At 42.8% G+C, this 26,214-nt stretch overlaps 1 protein-coding gene across 5 annotated transcripts in view; it reads left to right on the forward strand.

Moving 5' to 3' along the window:
- MCOLN2 (mucolipin TRP cation channel 2) overlaps positions 1 to 21,486 on the forward strand; it is a 56,798-nt gene extending 35,312 nt beyond the window's left edge. For 4 of the 5 annotated variants that reach the window (XM_019413998.2, XM_019414000.2, XM_019414004.2 and 1 more), the window contains exons 8-14: positions 3,999 to 4,111; positions 5,547 to 5,696; positions 7,332 to 7,433; positions 7,536 to 7,658; positions 15,904 to 16,110; positions 18,125 to 18,246; positions 20,660 to 21,486. In XM_019413998.2, the coding sequence (XP_019269543.2) occupies positions 3,999 to 4,111; positions 5,547 to 5,696; positions 7,332 to 7,433; positions 7,536 to 7,658; positions 15,904 to 16,110; positions 18,125 to 18,246; positions 20,660 to 20,696 (854 nt within the window). In that variant the 3' untranslated portion in view covers positions 20,697 to 21,486. The remainder of the gene's footprint in view (positions 1 to 3,998; positions 4,112 to 5,546; positions 5,697 to 7,331; positions 7,434 to 7,535; positions 7,659 to 15,903; positions 16,111 to 18,124; positions 18,247 to 20,659) is intronic. The other variant, XM_019414003.2, reaches the window with a different exon arrangement.
- Positions 21,487 to 26,214: the final 4,728 nt, after the last annotated feature.

Genomic DNA, 26,214 nt, shown 5'->3' on the forward strand with positions numbered 1-26,214 from the left:
GGAAGCCCTGGGTGAGAGCGGCAGTGTGTGCAAGACTGACTCCTTAGGACCTCTGGGAGGACTGGGTGGGGTGTAGGACTTCCCCAACCAGGTTGGCAAGGGCATCTCTCTGGATTAGTGTTCTATAAACCAAGTTTGAGAAATGTTCCTGTGGGGGTAACAGATTCACTGGGGTAAGAAAGCACTTGTGACGTTCATAAATAACTTTTTGTAACATGCCAACTAGTTTTCTGAATAGGTGAAATTAAAACAATATGAGAGAGAGCGAAACTAAGAAACAGACTCTTAACGATATAGAACACACAGATGGTTAGCAGAGGGAGGTGGAATAGGTGATGGGGATTACAGAGTGCACTTGTGATAAGCACAGGGTGATGTATGGAAGTGTTCTATATTGTGTACCTGAAACTAATGGAACACTGTATGTTGACTAACTGGATTTAAAATGAAAACTTAAATAAAAAACTTTAAAAAGGTGTCTGCAGTTAGTATGACAAGAACAAACAAACAATATAATACTGGTTTCTGTGTTGGGAAGGATGCTTTATCCTTCTAGATCTGGGCCTCCATTTTCCTATTTATAAATAAGGCCCAGTATAAGAAATCATAGAGATTTTGTGCTAGTTGTATGTCAGAAAGGAAGGTATTAGATGCTCTTCTTGCATTTCATAAGGCTTTCAGTCCCATATTCCCAAGTACTGTACCTATTTCCTCCATCTCATTCCATGGCCTAGATAGATAGATAGATAGATAGATAGATAGATAGATAGATAGATAGATAGATAGCCCTGATAGATAGATGATAAATAGATAGATAGATAGATAGCCCTGATAGATAGATGATAGATAGATAGATAGATAGATAGATAGCCCTGATAGATGATAGATAGATAGATAGATAGATAGATAGACAGACAGACATACAGGCACATAGAAAGATAGGTCAATGATAGAAGAAAGAAAAAAGAAGGAAAGAAAGAAAAGAAGAAAGAAAAAGATAGAAAGATATAGCTAGATAGATACATACATACTTATGTACATACATAGAAAGATTGATACACAGATGCATAGAAAGGTAGGCAGGTAGATACATACATAGATAGATTAGGTAGGTATGTAGAAAAAATGATACATAGATAAAAAGATAGATACATAGAAAGAAAGAGAAGAAAGGAGGAAATAGATACATAGGTATGTAGAAATACACACACATAGAAAGATACATAGATAATAGAAAGAAAGATGGAAAGGAAGGAAGAAAGAAAAAGTCTATCTTTGGTTCCAGTTAGGTTGTTTTCTTATCTACTCATTAGATGTTATCACAAGATAATTTAAGCTTCTTCGTTATAAAACGGCTGGAAGTAAATGTAAGTGCTAGGTGCTAGGTACCGTTGCAACAAGCACTGGGCATAAGTGATCTCACCTGATTTCCTGACAGCCCATGAGGCAGGCCCAGCTGCTCCCCCTACTGCAGTGGAGGCATCTAAAGCTCAGCACGCCTCAATAATTCGGTCACTGAATTGCACTTACTCGCTGCCTATGCCCTTAACGCACAGGATAAGCTGTTTGCCCTCAGACACTCTTGCCGTTGTTGCTCACGCCCTTGCATTACTAAATCCATACACACTTGGTCTTTTTGTTAGATGCCTTTTCTGCAGAGGTGTCGCTGTGGAGTGCTCCGATTTATAATCCCCTCTGAGCACGCCACTGAAGTTCACCTGCCCTCAGTCCCATTCCCTTGTCCCATGGCCCTTCTCGGTCTACTTTTTGAGCTCATCTCCTCATAATGCCCCACCTTGCTGCCCCTCCCCCCCCCCCCATCCTTCCTAGTTGTGTTTTCCTCTGTGGTCTCTCTCAGTGGCTATGTCCACACCCGTGGCTTTAGCTGCCACCAGGTTTTCCTCTCTTGTCATGAATGTCCAGACTGAGCTCAGCTCACCAAGACAGAAAAACCGGAGTCATTCCTGGATGGTCCTTCTCTCTTCTTGTTTAGGTCCCTCTGGAGACCAGGTTGACTCTTGGTCTCTCACAGCTCTATGCCTTCTCCTCTCCCTCAGCCCTTCACAGGTTCTAACTTGGATTATCCAGTAGTCTTCTCATGTTGTGCCAGTGCTCTCCACTTACTCATAAACACACTGAGGCATTACGAAAGCACGGACACTGTAGTGTTGAACAAACACATACAGTCCCCACTTCCTAGAGTCAATCATTTAGTGGGGAAGGTAGGCGTCAAATGATACACAACAAGAAGCACTGTGAATGCGTGCTGTGGTTTGCCTGGGACTGTTCCAAGTGCTTTCATATATGAGCTTGTTTAATCTTCACAACAGCCCTATGATGTAGAGGTTTTTTTTTTTTTTTTATTCTACCTATTTTGAGGGGGTGGGGCGGTGACAAAGGATAAGGACCCTGAAGGACCTTCCCCAAGGCTTCACAGCTTCTGAGTGCAGAGCTGAGGTTCAGAGCCAGCTCATCAGGCTCCAGAGACTGTGTCTTTCCTTTTTTGCACTGTCCCTGTGTTCCTTGCTGTGTGTGCCATCTTAGAAGACATCGTTATGGGTTCAGTGGCCATCACACGAAGAAGAATGAAAGGAGCTATGAGTATGTATACTTGTGGAGAGTGCTGTGAGAATATAGGAGGGGCTAATAAAGATGGGAATTTAGGGAATTCTCTTCCCTAAATATTTAATCTGAAATGTTTAATATTTAATCTGAAACCCAAGGCTGAAAAAGAATAATCTGACTTGTATGGTGTGCTCCAGGCAGAGGGATCAGCACTTGAGAAGTCCCTGAGGCAAGAGGGCCAGCAAATCTGGTAGGAGCAGGGACAGAGGAAGAACAGTGTCACATCAAGGTAGAGAAGGTGGGGGAGAGCACCGAGGGGCAGGTGACGAAGCTGCAGGCATGGGCAGGGGGCCAGGCACTTGGAATGCTACCATCAGGTCTCCGAGAAGCAGAGGTTACAGGTACATCTTCCTCCAGTACATTCCCCCATGCTACTGTGTAGTCTGCGACCACAATTTGATTACTGCTGTGATTCCATTCCAAGAGGTGGTTTTCTCCATGTGCAGAAGAAGCTTATTGAACTGGGACAGTACATAGTACACAGTAAGGTCGAGAAACAGAAGGGGGGATTCTGGGGGCACCTGGTTGGCTCAGTCAGTGTAGTGCCCAACTTTGGCTCAGGTCATGATCTCACACACAGTTCGTGAGTTCAAGCCCCACGCCGGGCTCTGTGTTGACAGCTCAGAGCCTGGAGCCTGCTTTGGATTCTGTGTCTCCCTCTCTTTGTGCCCCTCCTCCACTTGCACTCTGTTTCTTTCTCTCTCTCTCTCTCTCTCTCTCTCTCTCTCTCTCTCTCTCTCTCTCAAAAGCAAATGCACATTAAAAAAGAAAGGAAATGGGGATTCTGAGGAGCAGTGTTTTGAATTGTTCCTTCAGTAACGGAAAATTTGATATTTGTGTTTTTATGAAAAAGAACCAGTTTTGCCTCTTTTGAATAGAGCCCAAATGGACCACCTTCTGTTGAGTTCTATTCTATAGGAAATATTTTTAGTACATTTAGCAAAGAGTTTATGTTGTTTTTTTTTTTAATTTTTTTAACGTTTATTTATTTTTGAGACAGAGAGAGACAGAGCATGAACAGGGGAGGGGCAGAGAGAGAGGGAGACACAGAATCCGAAACGGGCTCCAGGCTCCGAGCTGTCAGCACAGAGCCTGACGCGGGGCTCGAACTCACGGACCGTGAGATCATGACCTGAGCTGAAGTCAGACGCCCAACCGACTGAGCCACCCAGGCGCCCCAAAGAGTTTATGTTTTTAAATGTATAACTTAACATCAGAGAATGTTTTACCCTAAAGACTTCTAAATGAGTGCAGTGTGATTTGTTTCTGATATTTAAGCATTTATCATTTGAACTTTTCAGACTGCCATTTTGTTTGAGAATTATTCCCAAGTAAGGTGTGTTTAACATTTGAATTCTGTTTTTGTTCCTCAGTTCAGAAAAACACCCAGTACGTGCTGGCATTTGATGCATTTGTCATTGTGATATGCTTGGCATCTCTTATTCTGTGCACAAGATCCATTGTTCTAGCTCTAAGGTTACGAAAGGTAAGTGTGTGTTCAAATGTTCTCTCCGCCTTCTAGGCCTCCATCCTGTTTGTTCAGACAGTGGACAGTTGATGTTGGGTCATCCTGCCCTTTTTGGAGCTCTTGACTAAATTAGATTCCTTTGAACGATTGTCCCCCTACAAGGCATTAATCAACCTGAGGTGTGCAGGGTGGGTAAGGCTCCCGGCATGTCAGGTGGGATCAGATAATTATCCTGCTTAAAACTGAGCTGCTAAGCATAGGTGCAGAGTGGTGAACTCTGAGGCTTTTGAATGTTTCCAGAATAAACAAGACCCTCTTAAATTCAGGCATGATCTTAAGAACAGAGTAATAGCATGTGTGGGTTTCATCTTTTGTCTTCAAATCAGAGTTCCTTTTGACAGGGAGGCATGGTAAATGGGTTATAATGAAGCACAGAATACTTTTTTCTATTTTTAAAAATAGTTTATTCTCTCCTGAGTTTCATTTTACCTTTTTACCCTCAGAGTTCTTGTGAATATATACTTCAGCTCCCCACAAATCTTATTCTGGCTTGTTGTATGTGTGTAAATGCAGACTGGGGTCAGGGGTAATACAGGAAGTCATCATTTGTGGATACCATCCGTGGAGCAAGAAAACAGTGTACAATCTATTTTTCTTACTCTTTTTTTAAAAATATTTATTTTTGAGAGAGAGAGAGAGCGAACATGAACAGGGGAGGGGCAGAGAGAGAGGGAGACACAGAATCTGAAGAAGGCTCCAGGCTCTGAGCTGTCAGCCCAAGCCTGATGTGGGGCTTGAACTCATGAACTGTGAGATAACGACCTGAGCCAAAGTTGGACACTGAACCAACTGAGCCACCTGGGCACCCCTATTTTTCTTACTCTTGACCTTTGTCAACTTATTTTGTAAATAATCTGCTTCTCTTACCTGTCCCCCAGGCCTCTTAATGATCTCCATCTGAGGTCATGGTCCTGGGTCTGCCGAAGTTAGGGGGCACCGTTGGGAGTCACGATTGACTCCCACCGTTGGGACTACACACTCTGGAACCAGGCTGCCCAGACCCATATCCTGCCTAGCCTTCCCATGCCTCAGTTTCTTCTTCTGAAAATAGACCTGATTCATAGGGGAGTCAGATTGAATGAGTTGATAACGTGTAAAATATTGAGAATGTACTATGCGACTATGCGGTAGCAATTATGACAAGAGTCTCTTGGTGTTAGAACATGAGCATTTGATGTTTGAATTAACTTAGCAGGTACTAGAATGCTTACTTTTAGCTGCAATAGATTATGGGGGAAAGTGGGCCGTAATCCCCACCCTCAAAGAGGATCTGTCAGGTTGGGAAAGGTAATGCCATATCATTTTACAGGCGAGAGCACTGTTTTGCGCTTGTCTTCTCCTTCCAGAGGGCAGTGTGGTTTGTAAGAAATGCTTTTTAAAATGTTTGCCGCAGAGATTTCTCAATTTCTTCCTGGAGAAGTACAAGCGACACGTGTGTAACGCCGACCAGTGGGAGTTCATCAATGGATGGTATATCCTGGTGATTATCAGCGACCTAATGACGATAATTGGATCCATATTAAAAATGGAAATTAAAGCAAAGGTGAGGGCAACCCATTTTAATGTTCTGCTCTTTCTTTTCTTCTGGGGGACCCCCGGCACGTTGAGATATAAAATCCTTATGGAGACTACTTTGAGTCTGATGTTTTCTCTTTTCTCACATCTATAAAACCATCTCACATCAGATGCCTGGGTTATTTCCTCTGACTTGATTCCTCATCAAGGGAAACTGAGGAAACTGTTGTTCTGTGAAAGACGATATCCCTAGGAATATCCCCCAGGAAACTCAGCATCTTCACAATAGGAACTGAGAAAATTGGCTGTTTGGGTGGGCTTCATTTTTCTTTTTTTTTTTTTTTAAGTTGCAGAAGAAGCAGCTGGCCCATGAACCAATCATGGCAAGAGCCAGTGACGACTATCCATGATTGATGGGTGCGCTTGGAGGGGAGTGAGGACAGGAATACTGAGTGACCACTAGGCACCTGACACCTTCTTGTTGTTAGTTGATTTAATCCCATGACTACATCTTGACCCCCCCTTCATCTGGCTCTTCTCCCCTCCTTGCTGTCAGTCAGCAGATGTCGACCACCTGAAGTGCCTCCCTCCTCTCCACCCTGACTACTCTGGCTTCCTTCACGATATCTTCCTCTCAGGCCTATACTACTATAGCATATTCCTTTTTTTTTTTTTTTAATGTTTATTTATTTATTTGGGGGTGGGGAGGGGCAGAGAGAGGAGTGGGAGAGGATCCCAAGCAGGCCTCGCACTGTCAGCGCAGAGCCTGATGGGGGTCTCGAACTCAAGAACTGTGAGATCATGACATGATCTGAAATCAACAGTTGGATGCTCAACCAACTGAGCCACCCAGGCACCCCACAACAGTCTTCTCATTGGTTTTCCTGCCTTCCTCCTGATATTCCTCAGATCCATCCACCCCACTGTCAAACTAATTTGTCCAGAAGTGTCTAAATCCTCTCTGCCTCACAGGGCCCCAACTGGGATGAAGTGTCCTCCTTTCAGCATGGTGTCTGGGGAACCCATCATCTCGCTCTGCCTCCCTCCCTGTCCTGGGTCTCCCGGACCCATCAGTGGTTGTCTCTAGGACATCCTGCTGGCTCTTGGCCTGTGCCTCTGTTCAGCCTTTGTCCATTGACCTGCAGTGTCCTCTCTCAACCTGCCCTCCAGGCCCGGCTCCATTGTAGAGTCACCCTCTGGAGAGCCCTGTGTGACATGCCAGGCATTGTGGCTCTCTTTGCACTTAGTATATTAAATTAGAACTGTGTTTGTGTGTTTGTCTCCTCAATTAGACTTAAAAGTCCTTGAGAGAAAGAACTGGGTTAGCAAATCATGTTGGAGCTTTCTTTCAAAAATAGGTGAATGGTATTGTTTGATATTTAACAAACACCATTACTTTATACTCTTTAATGCCTAGGTCAGTAGTAAAGGCAATTACTATTTCCAGATACTGTTTGAACAAAAACTCAGTTCAACCAACTCAAATACCAAAAGGAAATGAGAAACACATTTGGAATTGTGCTCTTTTCTTCTTCAGTTTACGGGCTCTTAGTATCACATATAGAGAGGCAGTCAGTCCATTCTTTTCCAGTCAGTTTAAAGTGAGGTTAATACCCTGAACGGAGTGGAGTGTTTTACTCATGTCTATTTTTTCATTCTTTAGAATCTCACCAATTACGACCTGTGCAGCATTTTGCTCGGAACGTCTACGCTCTTTGTCTGGGTTGGCGTCATCAGATACCTGGGTTACTTCCAAGCATATAATGTAAGGATGTGGCATCGGGTAGGGCACTAGGATTGAGACTCATTCCTTCTTTGGGTGCCAGTCAGCTACTTTTAAATTCCCTCCTGTTGATTTTTATTTCAGGTGCTCATTTTAACGATGCAAGCCTCACTGCCCAAAGTTCTTCGCTTCTGTGCTTGTGCTGGTATGATCTACTTGGGCTACACGTTCTGTGGCTGGATTGTTTTAGGACCTTATCACGACAAGGTGTGTAGCACTAATCCTTGCTTCTATGAATTAAGCACTCGGGACTCTTACAAGTGGGTCCCAGCACTGCCCTGCTTTCTACCCATCACTGGCACGTACCCTCGACCTCAGTAAGACCTGTCTTTGCATTGGCTTTCTTTCCCTTTCCAGGATATCAAAAGTGACTTCAGGATATCAAAGCAAGCACTATAGAACTGTAACTAGAGAGTGCATTTCCCTTGTCTGGGGCTGGCTTCAGGGGGCACATATTAACCCAGCTGATCATCAAATGAGAAATATTTGGGCGTGAGGTCACTACAGTAAAAATGAAAAGTAAATGAGGAAAGTTATTACAATATCCTTCTAACTTAAAGTAGTAAGGTTTTCGTCCAGATTCATTGAGGAGAATGAAGGTGGACAAAGACTGCCCAGAATGACCCTGTTAGGTTTATGATTAAAATGATAACACATCTTGTCTTTGCAGGTGGTTTTGATTACAGTGTCCTCTTTGTGCCTTATTAAAGATCAGTATCTGAATTCTAAACTAACACTGGGCTTCACTCAGTAGCAGCAGCATCGTAGGGACATCAAAGTTATGTTCAGATGTTCTTTTAGAACAGTACATTTGATAGATGCCTCAGGAAATGAAATTAGGTAGGCCTTGATTTCATACCAAAATAAGTAAGAGGAATCATTGCATCTTATAATTTTTCTTCCATGGGTCTCTGGCAGTTGGAACAACAGAAACAACACAATGAAAAATAATAGGCAGCTATTACTTGATGCTTGTATGTCAGGTACTGTGCTAAGCATTTCTGTCTCCTCTTGTTTGGTCTCTACAGCCCAGGCACAGGTTTCTTGGCTTAGTGCAGAAGATTGTGTTAAAGCGTATAGAACAGCTCAGCCTTCAGTTTTGACCTTGATAGTTGCATGAAACAAAACATATGATCAAATCTGGTTCGCAAACTACTCACAAAAAGCGAGCAGTCCACAAAGCTCCAACTTCCTGTGTTGTCATACTAATGTAAATCCTAGTAACTTGACACACAGGCAAGCTTTCTCCTCTTTAAGTGTTACATTTAATATGTCCAGGGAGAATGACTGTTTTCCTTTTTGAGAAACTGTGTAATTAACAATGTGACAATCCCTGGGTTAATAGTAAATCTTGATAGTATTATTGCTCTTCCAATTCCATGCCACTGCTTTAAAGGTGACTCACGAGTAAAAATCATAGTTTAATACAATCTCTCAGATCTGGAGTACTTACTATTTAGTGCTCAGGAAAATTTACGTTTCTCTTTCTCACTTACGTCCTGCTCTGAATGCTTATCAACATTCTTGTCACTAGGGGGCAGTGTTGTACTGTGCGGAATAAATACTGAGCCTAAGAATTTCTGCTTCAATTCACTGGTTTCAAGGCCTCAGGATGAGTGGCTCTTTCTCCTTTGCCCTCCATTTCCTCTACCCCATCATTACTCTGGAAGATGCTTAGATAATGTTGCTTGGATTTTACTAAAATAGCTACCATTCCCAAGCATTATATGTTAGATAGATATAGTGCTCAAGTTCTTTACCTCTTGCTGTCAACCCACCCAGCAGCCCTGTAGGGGAAATATTACATTTCTTTTACCTAAAATCAGGATCTTAAGATGTTAGATAGTTTTCCTGAGGTTACACAGCTAGTAAATAGCAGATAGGATTCACACCCAGGTTTGTGTGACCCCAATCCACGTGCTTTGACCAATGCCCTGTAGGGCTTTTCTTGGTATTCTCTAAAACAGATCATTACAAAAGAGCATTTGGTTTGACCCATGAATAGATCAACCATGAGAGGAGAGCTACTTAATCAGTCTTACTTCCCTCAATGTGTCAAGATTACCTTGAAGAAAATGATGTTATTTGTTTTGTGAGTCTGAGTGTGTTTTCCTATGTTTGGTTGTGTCCTTTTAAAGAATCCAGGTGAGAGTGGGATTCTCTGGACTAGCACTGTTCAGTAAAAATATGAGAGCTCCAAATGAGAGCCACATGTGTATTTCCAAATTTCCTAGTAACCACAGTTAAAAAAAAAAAAAAACAGATGAATTTATTTTAATTATATATTTAATCCAATATATGCCAGATATTACTTTAGCATGTACTCAATATAAAACATTGAGATATTTTATACTCCTTTTTTTTTTCTATACTTTGAAATCTGGTGTGTATTTTATCCTGACAGCACATCTCAGTTTGGACCAACTGTATATCAGGTGCTCGGTGGCCACATGTAGCTAATGTCTACCATATTGTACCTTGCACCTCTGGACTTGTATCTCCCTGTTAATGTCTGCTGTCCGTTTCTCCCCCAGAGGACCAGAGGGATGAGGGTTGTCTCTAGGGTTGCATAGCAGGTCTGTTTATGGCATCTATCTTTCATCTCTAGCCAGACTGATACATTGGGGAAACGGATAGTTGAATTAACTCAGTGAAGGCATTAGTCAGTGGAGGGCGAAACCTTCAGGGGTTCTGGAATTTTGCATTTTCCTTCTCTATTTTGCTGCTTCTTCTTCTTTGAATCTGAAGTTCAAAATGTTTACTGCCCCCCGTGCCCCTCCCTCCCCAGCAAATTAATCTAAATGGTCATAATTTTCAGATTCTGTCAGCATCTCTTGAATCAGAAGACCTTGAGAATTACCTGAAGTCTTGAAAAGCTGGGCACCACAACAAGCATTTTCTAGGATTTCTAAAATCCTTGGGTATGGAAGCTAACTCTTCCTTTAAATGAACAAACAGAACACTGTAAAGAGGAGGTATCAGGAGAACTAGACTTTCACAGGCTCTTTGATGGGCAGCAGGACTTCCATATTCTAGCTTCCTGTTTTCCTGTTAGACATTGGATTTCAGTGGTTCAACTGAAAGAGAGTAAAGACCCAAGTTCTGGCCAATGTTGATTCCATCACTAATGGACTTTGGCACAGCGCCCTTTCAGAATGTCTGGACACAGAGGAACACAGACTGTTGATGTTTAATAATTGAAGATGAGGTTTGGGAGAACATTATGCTAATGTGGCTCTTGCATTTCCATAGGACTTTTTCACCGTGAAGAATAAATCAGTGTTACATTGCACTGTCCCCATTTTACAAATGAGAAGACCAAGGCACTGAAAAAATGCTGGACTTCACTGATGCCCTGGGTAGAAGTTCGATAGAACCCATATGACATCTTCAGTCTTTCAAGGCTTCTCCTTTTAACCAAGCACCTCTCTTATTCAAAACAGCTGTTAGCCAGTTAAATCATTTCACCTGAATGTTGCATGAGGTTCTCAGTACCAGCTCTTAAAGCAATTTTTTATGCCCTTCTCTGTAATAAGCCACTGTAGGTAATGTTTTCATTCGAATGAAAGTTCTCTGTGGCTCAGTCACAAAGTGATCATTTGTGGAACAAGTGCTTGAGTTCACACAGTGGTCTCACAGAACCTAGTGGGGGGAAAATAACCACTTAATATTTATTAAGTGTCTACTGTGTACCAAACATTGTCAGGTTCTTCTAGACTGAGTTCTTGGAGGGCAATGACTGTGGCTTGTTGCTCTTTGCATTTCCCAGGTCTAGCAGAGTGCATAAAACATGGCAGAGGCTCAGCTAGTTCTCAAAAGAACCAAAGCAATTCCATATAAATGTAGTCTTAGACTGGAAGCACATTAGGATCTTATTCTCCTTACCTTGGATATTATTTAAGTTCACTTCTACTATGGATTTTGGCCACTGAAACCGAGTGTGGTTCACAGCCACTTCTCCAGGTACAAAATGTCAGGATGTGTACCATTTATTTTATTGGTTCTCTTTTAAATGTTTGGTGGGCTAAAATACATCTCATGTGCATAGAGGAGAGGGAGATACAATGGTTGTGAATAACATTCATATTGAAGCAGATATCATATCTAGGCTGATACTAAGTAACTGCATAAGAGACACAAGAGACTAAGGAATGAATTTGAGAATGTACCCAACAACTATTTGCAGCTTTGGAACCTGAAGCACAGACTGTTACGGGTTCTTGAAACTAAAGAAAGGAATTGACTAGATTCCAAAAGAATTATTAATGGTGCTGGCAGAGTTGTAATCCATGTCTATAGAAACCAGGTTTAATTTCATTGTCTTAAGGATGGTGGTAGGGATGGAAAATATTGACTCTGAGAACTGCCCATCTTACTGTTAGATAATCTGCATATTGTTCAGTGATTTGCTCAAGTGAATATTCCCTCCAGATCTTTGTGGAGAGCAACTTCAGAGTTTCTCCGAATTGTTGCTGATGCGGTAAAGGCACGGGCATGATCTTTGTTTGGGCTACCTTTGTTACTCTCCCTTGGTTACAAGCTTTACCCTTTTACCCTGTGGATTTGGATATGGAGCAGGGAGGTTAAGACATGGTGTGTATTATCTAGTTGGGACATGGAGAAGTGTATAAAACCAATGAGGAGACAAGCTAATAATTTACTCTATGGTTCTTACTGATACAGAGAACAGGGAAGGGACTAGAGCAGCCAGCGCAGTCTGTCTGGAAGTAGACTTTGAAATAGCCCATCAACATTGGCTTAGTGGGATACACGGATGGGGCGGGGGAGAAGGAGGTGGAGGAGAACATCACGTCAGGTGAAGAGGACACATCCGTGAGGAAAAGAGAAAGAAGTGGGCCTGGTGTGTGGGAGCAGACAGACACAGGATGCTAATATTGATGATGAGGAGAGAGCAAGAGGCCACGTGAAGAAGAAACTTTTCCCAACCTTCTTGGTTTGGATTTTTACTTTGCATCCTGACTTTGTATATTATTATTTTTTTTTAATTAAGCAATTTTTTTTAATGTTTATTTATCTTTGAGAGAGAGAGACAGAGCGTGAGCAGGGGAGGGGCAGAGAGACAGAGAGACACAGAATCCCAAGCAGGCTCCAGGCTCTGAGCTGGCAGCACAGAGCCCGACGCAGGGCTCGAACACACGAACCATGGGATCATGACCTGATCTGAAGTCAGATGCTCAACTGACCAAGCGCCCGACTTTGTATATTCTTAAGCAAGCGAAATGACCTGGAGTCTATAGTCTATGAAGTTTAGATTTTACTGAAGTCTGGACTGCAGGATGAGGAGGTTGGAGTAAAGACCACTTGCTTGGAGGTTTTCATAATAATCTGGGTGTAAGTGTTGACATCAGAGTGGATCAGAAAAACATCATAGGCGCGGATAGACCTTAGAAGATTGAAGAGAAGGGAAGACTAATCAATTCAACACACAGTTTTAAGCATTTGATGGTCTTGGCGTAACTGTTCTTTGGTAGGAGACTGGAGTCATTGACAGAAATAGGGAATTTGGAGGGAAAGGACAATTTCTGGGTTAGGGGGTGGGAGGTTTTACTTTGTGGCATGTGATGTAGTACCTGGACCTCTGAGTCGAGGTGTCCTGTAAACATTCATCAGGGACTGGGCTGTCCCTAGAGCCAAACTGACTCAGTGGACATGTGCCCCTCATGCTAAGGACAGAATTTGGTTCAAAACTCTACACTAACTTGTCCCATCTGTGTTTTTGAAAACTGTATTGTCTTTTGCCTATTAGGTCATTATTGTTCTTTAGATAGAAGCTTTTACATTCCACTGATGTTTAACCCCCTGGCCCTAGAGATGTTTGTTTATTATGCACCTGCTGTTGTTAGTCGCTGTGGCAATAGGTTGTTAACCACTTAAAGCCAGGAGGGCTGCTGGTGGAATTCCACTCTGCACACGCTCAGCTCCTGAACTCCAGGTGTATGCCTCCAACTAACTGCTTAATATCAGCATTTCTCTCTGGCTCCTCAGACTCGCCTCATCTAAAACTGAGTCCCTTAGGTGTCTCTTCCCAGACTTATTTTCATCTTCGTTTCCTTCTCTTTCCGGTCTCCCCTGGGTTCCTTGCAACCCCCGGCTCCCGCACTCACCTCTCACTGGCCTCCCTGCCCCTAGGCTTATCTCATTCTAGGAGATCTTCCGTGGGCTGCGGTTACCTTTAACAAACAGACCAGCTTGTGTCACTCTTCTGGATAGAGTATTTTTACTGGTTTCAAGTTGGCCTGTAGGAGTTTGAAGTGTGTAGAAGACCAGAGGTTGCCCTTGCTGCGTGACTCCAGCCACTTCCCGGTAGAGCGCTGTTTTCCCCTATGTCCACTGATAAACGCTCCCCTTTCTCCTCTCATTGGTGAACTACTCAGCCTGTGGGCCATAGTTCTGAGGGCCGCTTTGCTTACACAGCCCACCCCAGCTCTACCACAGGGCATTGTGTATCTTGGCCTGTCCACTATTAGCATGGGAGCCCTTTGAAGGCATGAGCCGTGATCCTTCATCTTTTGACACTTTCCCACCGTGGTGATCTTTGTTTTTAATGTGCTATAATTACCTGGACCTGTGGTTGGAAAGGCTACAGTGAAACACTCCATGTGGCAAAACTTTCTCGAGCCCGTGCTGTGTCTCAGCCACTTCTATCTTGCTGGTTGTAGAGTACACAGTTCCTTCAGAGAGTGGTTTGGCAGACATGCATCACTTAGAACCAATAATAGGAAAAAACATTATGCTAAGACATGTTTATTACATTGTCCTTTATAATAACAAATATTATTGGGATGTCTAGTGACAAGGAAATAGTTAAATTTGACATCCAAGGAATGGCCTGTTACATAAAAAGAATGCTTTCTAAGTGTGAATAACTCAAGAAATGTTAAGTAGAAAAAAAGTCAATATCCAAAATTCTTAGATGATGTGACCACAAGTATATAAAAAGTTCAAAGGAAAAAAAGTGAGAGAAATACTAAGATTGTAAGCGTGGAGGAGAGTTTTGAATAATGTTTTCGTATTGTGGTATATTCTAGATGTTTGAAAATGAATTAGTTATTGGATAAAGGGGTGTTATCCAAAATCTATACAGAACTTATCCAACTCAACACCAAAAAAAAAAAAACAACGACAAAAAAAAAACCCAAATAATTCAGTGAAGAAATGAGATGGGCAGAAGACATGCATAGACACCTTTCAAAGAAGACATTCAGATGGCTAACAGACACATGAAAAAATGCTCAACATCACTCATCATCAGGGAACTACAAATTAAAACCACAATGAGATACCACCTCACACCAGGCAGAATGGCTAACATTAACAACTCAGGCAACAACAGATGTGGGCAAGGAGGAGGAACCCTTTTGCACTGTGGGTGGGAATGAAAACTGGTGCAGCTACTCTGGAAAATAGTATGGAGGTTGCTGAAAAAATTAAAAATAGGACTACCCTACGACCCAGCAACTGACTACTAGGTATTTATCTAAAAGATACAAAAATGCTGATTCGAAGGAGCACATGCACCCCAGTGTTTATAGAAGCACTATCAACAATAGCCAAATTATGGAAAGAGTTCACATGTCCCTTGACTGATGAATGGATAAAGATGTGGTATACACACACACACACACACACACACACACACACACACACACACACAGTAGAATATTACTCAGCAATCAAGAAGAATGAAATCTTGCTATTTGTACAACGTGGATGGAACTTGAGTGCATTATGCTAAGTGCAATAAAACAGAGAAAGACAGATATCATACGATTTCACTCATATGTGGAATTTAAGAACCTAAACAGATGAACATAAGGGAAGGGAAGGAAAAATAAGATAAAAAGAGGGAGGCAAACCATAAGAAACTCTTAAATACAGAGAATAAACTGAGGGTTGATCGGGTTGGGGGGATGGGCTAAATGGGTGAAGGACATTAAGGAGGGCACTTGTTGTTGGGATGAGCACTGGGTGTTGTATGTAAGTGATGAATCACTGGGTTCTACTCCTGAAACCGATACTACAGTGTATGTTAACTAACTTGAACTTAAATAAACAAATTTTAAAAAAATAAAATGAATGTCGGGGCGCCTGGGTGGCTCAGTCGGTTAAGCATCCGACTTCAGCTCAGGTCACGATCTCGCGGTCCGTGAGTTCGAGCCCTGCATCGGGCTCTGGGCTGATGGCTCAGAGCCTGGAGCCTGCTTCCCATTCTGTGTCTCCCTCTCTCTCTGCCCCTCCCCCGTTCATGCTCTGTCTCTCTCTGTCTCAAAAATAAATAAACGTTAAAAAAAAAAAATAAAAATAAATAAATAAATAAAATGAATGTCACTTAATGATAGTGACAACAGCATCAGCAAAAGAAGCTAACTAGATGCTTCTCTGTTTTTTTTGGATATTACATCTTAAAAATTTCTGGTTTCCCCCCCTACAGTTTGAAGATCTGAACACAGTTGCTGAGTGTCTGTTTTCTCTGGTCAATGGTGATGACATGTTTGCGACCTTTGCTCAAATACAGCAGAAGAGCATCTTGGTGTGGCTGTTCAGTCGCCTGTATTTATATTCCTTCATCAGTCTTTTTATATATATGATCCTCAGCCTGTTCATTGCACTTATTACAGATTCTTATGATACCATCAAGGTAAGTAATCTTTGCTGCCAAAAAATGACTACAAATTCTATCTGGATTGGAACGTAGGAAAATACTACACTTTTTACTTAAAATAGGACAGTAGTATTTTGATTTTGAGGCTTTGTGGAAAAGAAACTTTTTAGGTGTTGGAAGTTAATTTTATTTTTTATTTTTATTTTTTTAATGTTTTATTTATTTTTGAGACAGAGAGAGAGAGAGACAGAGTATGTGTGGGGGAGGGGCAGAGAGAGAGGGAGACACAGAATCTGAAGCAGGCTCCAGGCTCTGAGCTGTCAGCACAGAGCCTGATGCAGGGCTTGAACTCACAAACTGTGAAATCATGACCTGAGCTGAAGTCGGATGCTTAACTGACTGAGCCACCCAGGTGCCCCAATTTTATTTTATTTTTTAAAGTTTATTTCCTTATTTTAAGAGAGACACAGAGAGAGTGCAAGTGGGGGAGGGGCACACAGAGGTGGGGACAGAGGATCCGAAGCAGGCTCTGTGCTGACAGCAGAAAGCCTCATGTGGGGCTCAGGCTCGTGAACCGTGAGATCATGACCTGAGCTGAAGTCAGAAGCTTAACTGACTGAGCCACCCAGGTGCCCCTGGAAGTTAATTTTAAGTATATATTTGGGGCATTGTCCCTGTTGCCCTGACCAGGGTGGGTGGGTTTAGAAGTATGCTGGAAGAGAGAAAGGAAGTGGGTCGGGATGGGCCGAGCATGGTAAATCACATAGTTGGGCTGTCCGTGTTGGCAATGGCAGGTATAGGTGTACCTGCCTGTTCTGGAACTTGAGCTTTTGAATAAGTTTGAGTGATGAGGGGTGACTGCTGTCGTGACAGCCTGTCCAGATATGGATACACTGCTAACATGGCATGACATAACCATGTGTGTGGTGCGAATTTCCTTTAAATCATGAAAACTGAGCCTTTTGTGACTGCTGAGTGTCCTAGCTTCTGAAGCCGTCCTGTGGGTTCTGTATCCTTTCAGACTGGACCTGTTTAACTGAGTTGTAGCTTGAAGCGAGCTCTGTGCTGCCTAGTGTGGCCGCATCTCCACAGCAGATGGTTGTGCTTGGAAAATCCTGTTTCAGGACCAGGGGTTCATGTCAGTGCCTTGGGGTTTTGTCCTCTTCCTAAGCCCTTCTCAGACTAATTCGGAAGAGGACAGTCTATTGGAAATACTTCTGAGCACTCTGAGTATGGCGAGCTGAGCGCTCCCGTGGGAATGGTTGTTTGGCTGTAGCAGCAGGGCTGGGCATGGAGACAGGAACTGCGTACTCCTGCCCTGTGGGTTCCTGTCTTTGATGTGGCAGTGCCCCTGCCCCAGCGAGCGGGCCAAGCCTCGGTGACTTCAGTAAGCGTGAGGTAAGTGGGAAGACCCCTCTGCCTTCTCCCCCACTAAGTGACCAATTTCTACAAAAGTAGAGAAAATAGGGCACCTGGCTGGCTCAGTCGTTTAAGTGTCGGACCCTTGATCTCGGCCCAGGTCGTGATCTCGTGGTTCGTGAGTTTGAGCCCCGTGTCGGGCTCTGTGCTGTTAGCATTGAGCCTACTTGGGATTCTGTCTCTCCCTCTCCCTCTCCGCACCGCCCCACTTGTGTGCTGTCTCTCAAAATAAATAAATAAATAAACTAAAAAATAAAAAGTAGAGGAAATAGGGATTACTTCCCTGAGGGCTCTACATTGGCAGTGAGAGAAAGGGGAGGTCTTATCTGGTCTTAACATTAAAATTTTAGACTTTTGACTATTTCCTTCATTCCCTTTATTAACACACCCCTCCCTTGCCCAGCCATGGCTTTCTTTCTGGGTTTTTTGGATTGTTTTCCGTTCCCATGGTGGCCCTGGCTTAGCTTTCTGGGACTGACAGATTGATGCCTCACTGTTAATATCAGTTCTTGGATCGGAGCTAGCAACGTGGGAGAGTTTTATTTTAGCAAAGGTGGGTTTGATGTGTTGACAGAGGGAGCCACTTCTCATGCTCTGCAAATAAGGTAACAACATTATGTACTTTTTAAAGAAATACCAACAGAATGGATTTCCTGAAACGGACCTTCAGGAATTCCTGAAGGAGTGTGGTAGCAAAGAGAAGTATCAGAAAGAGGCCTCACCCTTCTTGTCCTGCATCTGCTGCCTGAGGAGGTCAGTATTGTGTTTAATCAGGTCTCCATGCTCCTGAGGTGATCTTCTCTGTGGCCTTAACAACGGGTTCTTCCAAGGTTTACCCTATTCTCAGAGATCAGCTTATTGTGGGAAATAATTCATCTTTCATTTTCTTTCCTCCCACTGAAACTGGCTTTAGAAATGAATTGTTTCTTACAAAACGGGGTAGAAAGCTACATGACGCGGTTGAAATCTCTAGGGAATATGATGAGACCCTAACAAGAAGGCCTGGGTTATGTCCGCTAACGTCAAGAAGGTGAACTCTGAGGGGCCAAAGTAAGAGGTCAGAACTCTTATTTTTAGGAGTGGAGCTCTAGGAATGTCCACGGCCTTTCCCTTTCCACAGTATTTGGTATAAATAACCTTTCTTGAGCTTAGCAGAGAACCTGCTTGAAAGGAGGCTGTGCATAGCTTTGGTTGGGAACACGTATCAGTAGCTCTCCATCGACCAACTGTGCTTTGCTGGCATTCGGCAGGACACTTATGCAAATGGTCTACACCTCAGTGGCAAAGCATCCACTTAGTGGTTTGGGGGTAAAATAGGGGTCACATGAGGATAGTTTTCTTAATTGTGCCCTTATTTATGTTCCTCTGTAGTCACAGGTGGGGTTGTTGACTGAAAATATCCCCTACCCATGTTTTTCGAGAGGAAATCTCTAAATCAAATTCCTGAAGGGAGATGGAAGAACGTAATTGCTACTTTAAACCACAGGATGTATTTTCTGTTAATCGATTCATACCGCATCTTGGGATTTGAAATGATATGAGTGAGCGTTTCCAAAGAATGTCTGATAAATATGAAATGAAGTCTTCTGAGAAAAGTTCAGTTTTTTAAAATCACATTTCTTCCTCTCAGAGCATTAAAGTGTTGCCATGGAAGCTGGGATAAAGGGAAATTAATTTTCTTAATAGGCAGTGGCTTCCTAAGAGGCACCTTATGTAAGGAAAGTCTCTCAAAGTTGTTTTTTCCAATGTGTATTTAACTGTAAAGAAAAAATCATCACTAGAGAATGTAATTGTGAATTCTGGAAAGTAACCGATAAGTTTTTGGTATTTGATTTTTGGACTTTGGTGTGCATCACAAAAGCCACAGGAGGATGTTAAACGTTTTCTTGTGCAGCCACATGGAATGAGCAAAAGGTTTAAGGGAGGGACTAGAAAACGTCTTGGTCGGATTGGGTCTGAGAACTGAGAAGAAGAATCACTATCAGCAGACGGTCCACTGTATGGCATGCGAGGGGCTGTTGAGAAGATGCCTGCTTCACAGGAGGGTCTGCTCATCATGACAAATGAAAGAATTCAGTGGACTGAGGGAGTCTACCAAGGAAGTCAGCTGAAGAACTAAAATGGTGAAAGTTTTGAAAAAAGAGGCTATCAAAAATAAAAACAGAAGTGGTCGTTACCGAAGATGGTCATGGTGACGTCAGCTGGAGAAGTTTTAGTTGAATAATCAGATCAAAGCTTGATCTGATTGGACCCCAGGCCAATTGGGATGGACCCTACAGAGAGTAAATGAAGGTCACGGGACTGATGCCGGAAATGGATGGTCCTGGGGTCATGAGAATAAATGATGACTTTGACTCCATCAAAAAGTACACCTGGAGGTGTTTAAAGGTTAGGAACCTAAGAATGGTAGAAATTGAGGAAGGCCATAAAGGGAGAGTAAATATTAGAGAGAGACCTCACTGAGGGAATGTGGGGAGTAAGGGCATCACAAATATTGGTGTCTAGGTCCCGTTTCTGGTGCCTATCCCTGACACCCCCAACTGACAGCTCTGTCTCCTGCAGAACACAGATGGGAGTCACTTTTTTAATCAAACAGGTCCAGCAACCACAATAGACTGATTTTCCTTCAAATTGTTGACAGAGTCTCTGGACTGATCATCAGAACACGTGGCTTTCTGTTTTGGACCCTTCTGGTTACCAAATGTGTCCCATGATCTCTCCTTAACCTCTTGGTCCTTCCAGTGCCATCAGAGTACAACAGATGACCTCTGAAACCAGGTCTCACGTGATGTGATTCTTTGGAAAGATATACCTGGTTGGACAAATACAGAATTAACCTTTCCCCTTCTCCACTGCAGCAAAGGGGAAAATCTGTTGTAGCCATTGAGTAACCAATTGTAGCCATATGTTGTTGTCATGTGACAAAGCCACTGCTTTGTCAATGAAAGGAGACGCAGGGTCCTTTTACATGGACAACTCCTCAGAATTGCCAAAAGCATCTAGTCAAACCAAAAATAACGTACATTGACCTTCTTACCTTTTCTTCTTATATGTCGAACTCAGTGTGTCTATAACTTATGCATGCCTGACTGCAGAGTATTCCTATTCCATCCCACAGATTCTGAAATCATTGTTTTCTCTTTCCTCCTTCCCCTTTCTGATACAGGAAAGGAAGTGATGACCACTTGGTACTTATGAACTAAAATCTTCCTGCTAAAGATAATCAAGTTTCAGGCCTCTTTACCCTGTGACAATGCAGAGGGCCCCAAACAGCTCGGACCAGCACTTCCAAAAATACTGACTTATTTAATCGTGGAGCAGGAAAGAGGACTGTTAGCTGGTTGAACACAACTGAAATTCCAAAGTTCCTTTTATAAACTTGGATGATGAAGCATAGACCACGGTCAACTACTGGGCATTAGTGCAATGGAGCAGTGATAATGAAATTCTGCGTTGAACTTTTAATTTATGACATCACAATGTTGGGATGGAAAAAAAAATCACGTTTCAAAGTGTGCCAAAACAATGGCATCTAAAGCCATGCATTGAAAGATATGTGTAAATCATTCAGTAAGGGTTTGTTTTAAAAGTGATTTGGGATTAGAAGACATTTGTCAATTCATGGTGTGTACAGAAATGAAGTTGGTTCCAATACTCAGTTAGAAATTGCAAGGTGGAGAACTATTAAGCCAATTAAAGAACACACTTAAATCAACAAAAAGACCGTCTTGGCCTGTTTTCCTATGTTTGTTTGTTTTCCAGCATGACAGGAAGCAACTGTTGGCATGGTCAGTGGGATGAATTGGAAACAGTCATTTGTACACCTTGTCACTTGTCCTACTTGTTGATTATACATACATGACATGGAAGTGAAGGGGAGCAATGGTCACTCATTTTAACAACTGAACTCCACTATGGTGGCAATTTGCCCTTGTCAAGCAAGGAAAGATGGTATTTTTTTTTTCCCAAATAAATTTATTTTTATCACAACAAGTGGAGCTACTGCTTTTTTTTTTAAATGTAGTATTTCTTAATATCTACCTACTGCAAAATTCAGATCATATCTCTGTAACCTATCTGGTCTCCGGAAGGGGTTTCTCCCTTTCTTAAAAGCAATGAAGGAGATATAGGGGTTAGTATATAGAAGTTATCCGATAAATATTTATGATAATAACTTGAGATTAAGATTACTTCATGTATGGATTTATTTTGTACTTTTGTATTTTAAATTTATTAGAGAAGAACAGAATTGGAATCAAGCAGAACCCTCATCCCAATGCTCTCCCTCTTTTTTTCCTGCCCTTCCCTGTCAAGCCCCTACCACATTTTCTTTCTCATACCCCTTTTCTCTCCCCTTGTCCCCACATTTTCTTCATGTGCCTGCACCAAACCTAGCCCAGGAAAATCATTCACTTAATACCATTAAAATTTGTAGATAAATGACTCATGTCTATACACAGAATACTTTGCTAAAATGACCATCTTAGTTCTTACCAAAAAATGTCAAGAGTTATATTCATCTTTTAAACTAAGGATTATTTAACTGGCGCTTCTAGGGTCATTCCCAACACTCCCGAATCAGGTGTGCAATCCAATCACTTACTTACTTCTGAGTATACCCCCAGTATTTGGTTTGTCTCTGAATAGAATTGCTGTTAAAGCCCTTCTGTAATCTGCAGCTGTGACTACCATTTGAATAGAAGATTAATGATGGTCTTTCATGCTTGCGTTTTCTTTTATTGGCTTTCATGTTTCCTTTTATTTCTTTTCTCTCTAGCTGGACAAAACACTTTCAGGGAGAAAAATCTTTCTCAAGGTTACCCTATATCTGTGGAAACATTGTTTTCTCTCTTTTTACTAATTGTAAACAGTTGTCATTTTACCAACTGTATTGTCTGTTTGGGTTTTATTGAACAATGTTGTTCTCGTAACTCTGCTTAATGGACACATCTGGGACAAACCATTTTCTCTTCTACCTAGGCCTCTACTTGGAGAATGCACTGTGAAAGGTAGGAGACATGTTCTTTCTGGTTTTGCTGGTTTCATTCTGGGATCTCCAACTTACTAGAATGTACCCCGTTGGCTTGCAGTGCACCCCCAAAGCCAGAGACAACAGCCCTGAGCTTGTTGACTTGGGGTGGTAGAGAAGAGCATGGGCATGGGAGCCATCTGGACAGACTCAGGTGAAAGTCCAAGCTTACCCTGTAGCTTTGTGGCCTTGGGCAAGTTACTTTTTGCTTCTAAATGGTGATACACCTCAACTGTGGGATTCGCATATAAGTCAGGTAACTCAGGCAAACTTGGCATTGACCTGGCATCGAATTGAAACCTGAGCTGTTCTTTCCTTTTGATTTTTCTGTCACGTTTATAAGTAGGTTCCATGGGACTAGGGAATAGTAAAGATTTAGTCTACATCCCTTCTTCCTGGACTCCTGTTCTCCTACTGAGTCTCCTTGGACGGATCATACAGGGCTTCAGTTTCCTCATCTGTAAAATGGGGACTGTGCGGATTAAGTGAGTGAAATATGAAGTGTATAGAACTCAGCATGACTCGGGAGTGCATGGTAAATAGTAGATCTTTAAGAAGCTTTTCCTAGCATAGTCTACAAATGTACAGATCTATTTACCTGGGCTGGCCGGGAAAATATTTTGTAGTGAGCTTACTACACACTTTTGGTGGACTTTGTTCCAGTTAGGGCTCTAAGTGTGTAAATATCCCATATGCAGCCATGTGCTAGAGGCAATGATCAATTCAGCAGCTGTCAGAACTCACAGTTGTGCAGAGGTGGAGCAGATGAGCAACCTAAGTGCCCTTCCATCGGGGGCAAAGCTGTCAGTCCCGATGGAGGGTTAAAGTCACTGAGGTGCACAAGCCGTCACGAACCTCCAGTGCCTTCACTCTCAGCGAGCCCTTCTGTCCTCTGCTAGGAGCCCACTGCCCTAGCCAAATTTTTCAGAAGGTGCGAAGTATAGGCTAGCTTGCTTCTAGGCCACCGTGGAGGACGTGGGATGGCAAATGCAAAAGGGTGAGAGAAGGTATTTCGGAGAAGCTCTTCAGGAGATTCCAGTCACTGCCCCTAAACCCTGCTGAGGGCCCATATCATAAGAGTGGGAGGGCCCCTTGGCTGTGGGGAGGCCTACGCTCAGAATCTCAGGTTGAGGAGAAGCACGGCACCCCAGTTTCTCACCTTAGGGACAAATAGCCAGTCACCTTCCAGTGCCTGAGGGCCTCCTGTAAAAGTGGCCCAGCACTGTCACTGATGGTCAGGGGCCCCAGAGTCACTAGGGAAGTATGTTCGGTGAACTGCTACTGTGGTCTCGGCCATGGATTGCTCCTGCCAGTATAAAGACCTGCGATGTTTAAAGATACGACTCCGGTTCCCTGAAGAATTCACCTGTGGCCGCCACTTATCACAGGAACTTTGGATGACTCAACCTCACTTTACTACTAATCAGTTTCACCTTTATTTTCATGTAAGTTGAGCAAACTTCATTTTGCTCCTCCTCACTGAAAGTTTGGACTCTCACCCATAACGCTGAGTCTCTCTACCAAGTCCAGAAGTTCACACTACTTGTAAAACATACATGAAGCAGCTCTTGTGGGACAGAGTGATTGAGGACCTCACAGATGAACCCCCAAGCGTGGTGTTCAGACATTAGGCCCTTAAGCGAGGACAGTGAACTACAGGCATGGGAAAGGGAACATGATGCAGTGAGTTGGAGCAAATGCTGAACACTTCTGCTTTCCCGTTCCTTCCACTTGAGATACTTGATACTCATGCTATGCAGCTTTGTGGTTGTGTGACCTATGCATTCACAAAGGACCCCACACCTGGCTTCATGCTTCGCCCTCACAGTCTTGCAATTCTTCATGTTTTTCGAACAGCCCCCCCCCCCCACCAAGTCATGTAGTAAATTCTCATGGTAGTACAATGTAACTCATTGATGATCTCAGTGATTAAAGCATGGCCTTTTAGACAAAGGCTAGGAGCCCAGTGTCATACTTAGTTTATAAAACAATTGAAATTTAACAAAAGGAAAGAGTGAACCGGAGTTGGAGTGGCTTTTACACTGATGTGAGTGATAATCTAGTTGTATTTGTGGGATGAGGTGAGCTTAGGGTCCTCCACTCGACCATCTTCCCCAGAAGTCTCTAAAGTAGCTTTTTTTTTTTTTTTTTTAAGTAGGCTCCATACCCAACATGGATCTTGAACTCACAACCCTGAGATCAAGAGTTGGATACTCTAATGACGGAGACAGCCAGGCATTCCTAGAGTGGTGATTTTTTTTTTTTTTTGAGTTTATGCATTTTGAGAGAGAGAGCATGTGCAAGAGCACACACGAGCAGGGGAGAGGTGGAGAGGGAAAGACAGAATCCCAAACAGGCGCTGAATCACCAGCACAGAGCTCTGCATGGGGCTTGATCTCACAAACCGTGAGATCATGACCTGAGCCAAAACCGAGAGTCAGATGTTTAACTGACTGAGTGGCTCTGGCCTACTGCTTATCTCACAAAGATGGAGATTAAACTTCTGTAGTTGGTGATGTTGGTCAAGGTTGTTTCCATGTTGCATTGGTGGGTTGGATGCTGGGCTGCTCACCTTTCTCCCCATGCCTCATTTTCTTCTCTCCATTTCATGTTTTTCCATTGACAGAGTCAGGGTAGTTCATCCTCTAAACTCAAGTTATGTTTGCCCAGTTACCATATGTCCTGTGACCTTGCCCAGCCAAGTCCCGTGGGACCTGCTCCACATACTAAGCAATCAGATGCTCTCTCCGAGCTCTTCGCAGCCATTTGCTGTTAGAATGAAGGGCCTGTCTTTGAATGAGAAGCTGTAGGATTGTTAAACATGCTGTGTGTTGGAGAAAATAACATATTAGCACTGGGAAGACATCAAGATCGACCAAATCTCAAAATGGACATTCAAGTTGTTAGGGAAAACAATACAACTTATGGCTGTTCTATCATGGGCTCATTTACAGCAAATGCTGCTGCAAACCAGTGGGTAAAAATGGTGGCAAATGTCTCTCTTGCCATCTGTCTCTGCCAGAGAACCAGGGAGTGAATGAGAAGCTAAATTAGTCACATACAACATTTCCACACCATCTTGTATAACAAGGACAGCAAAACTCTGACTTCTTAAAGACCCCTGGGAGCTATTGGCTGTGGTGAATGGGAGAGACAATTTATTAGGGTGATGTATGTTTCTTAGTTTCTAATGATACATAAATTATCCCATGAGCCATGATACATATGGTTTAAAGAGAATTTTAAATGAAAGCAATTTTTTTTCTAGCAACACTAATTGCCTAGCGGCAGTAAATTACTCATCCCCCGCTGCCTGTGGGCTGTGGTCATTATTCTCTCCTCGAGGTTGAGCGGATGTCCCCCAAGAGGAATGTTTGCTTTGACAAAGTGAATTTACATCCTCACTTGTGAGCCTGCCATGCTGGGTCTACCAGAGGAGAGAGTATTAATAATGCCATTTGGACCTAGCACCCTGTGTTTGTGCCATCCTGCATGTGTTATCTATTATAGCAAGACAGTGAGTTGGGTCTTAGCTCTTGGTTGCCTTTGGGGGCAAATCAGGGAGCTGTTATCGATATTTAATTTTCTCCAGCTGGGGGGTTTGAGAGGTAGACTTGGCTAATAAGCATGAAAGTTTCTTAGATGACAAGTTAAGCAAGGGACGTGATAAGCACTGCTAATTTGGGGAAAGG

Source organism: Panthera pardus, unplaced genomic scaffold (assembly GCF_024362965.1).
Source record: "Panthera pardus isolate Hobbes unplaced genomic scaffold, ASM2436296v1 HiC_scaffold_11, whole genome shotgun sequence".
Taxonomy (NCBI): Eukaryota; Metazoa; Chordata; class Mammalia; order Carnivora; family Felidae; genus Panthera; species Panthera pardus.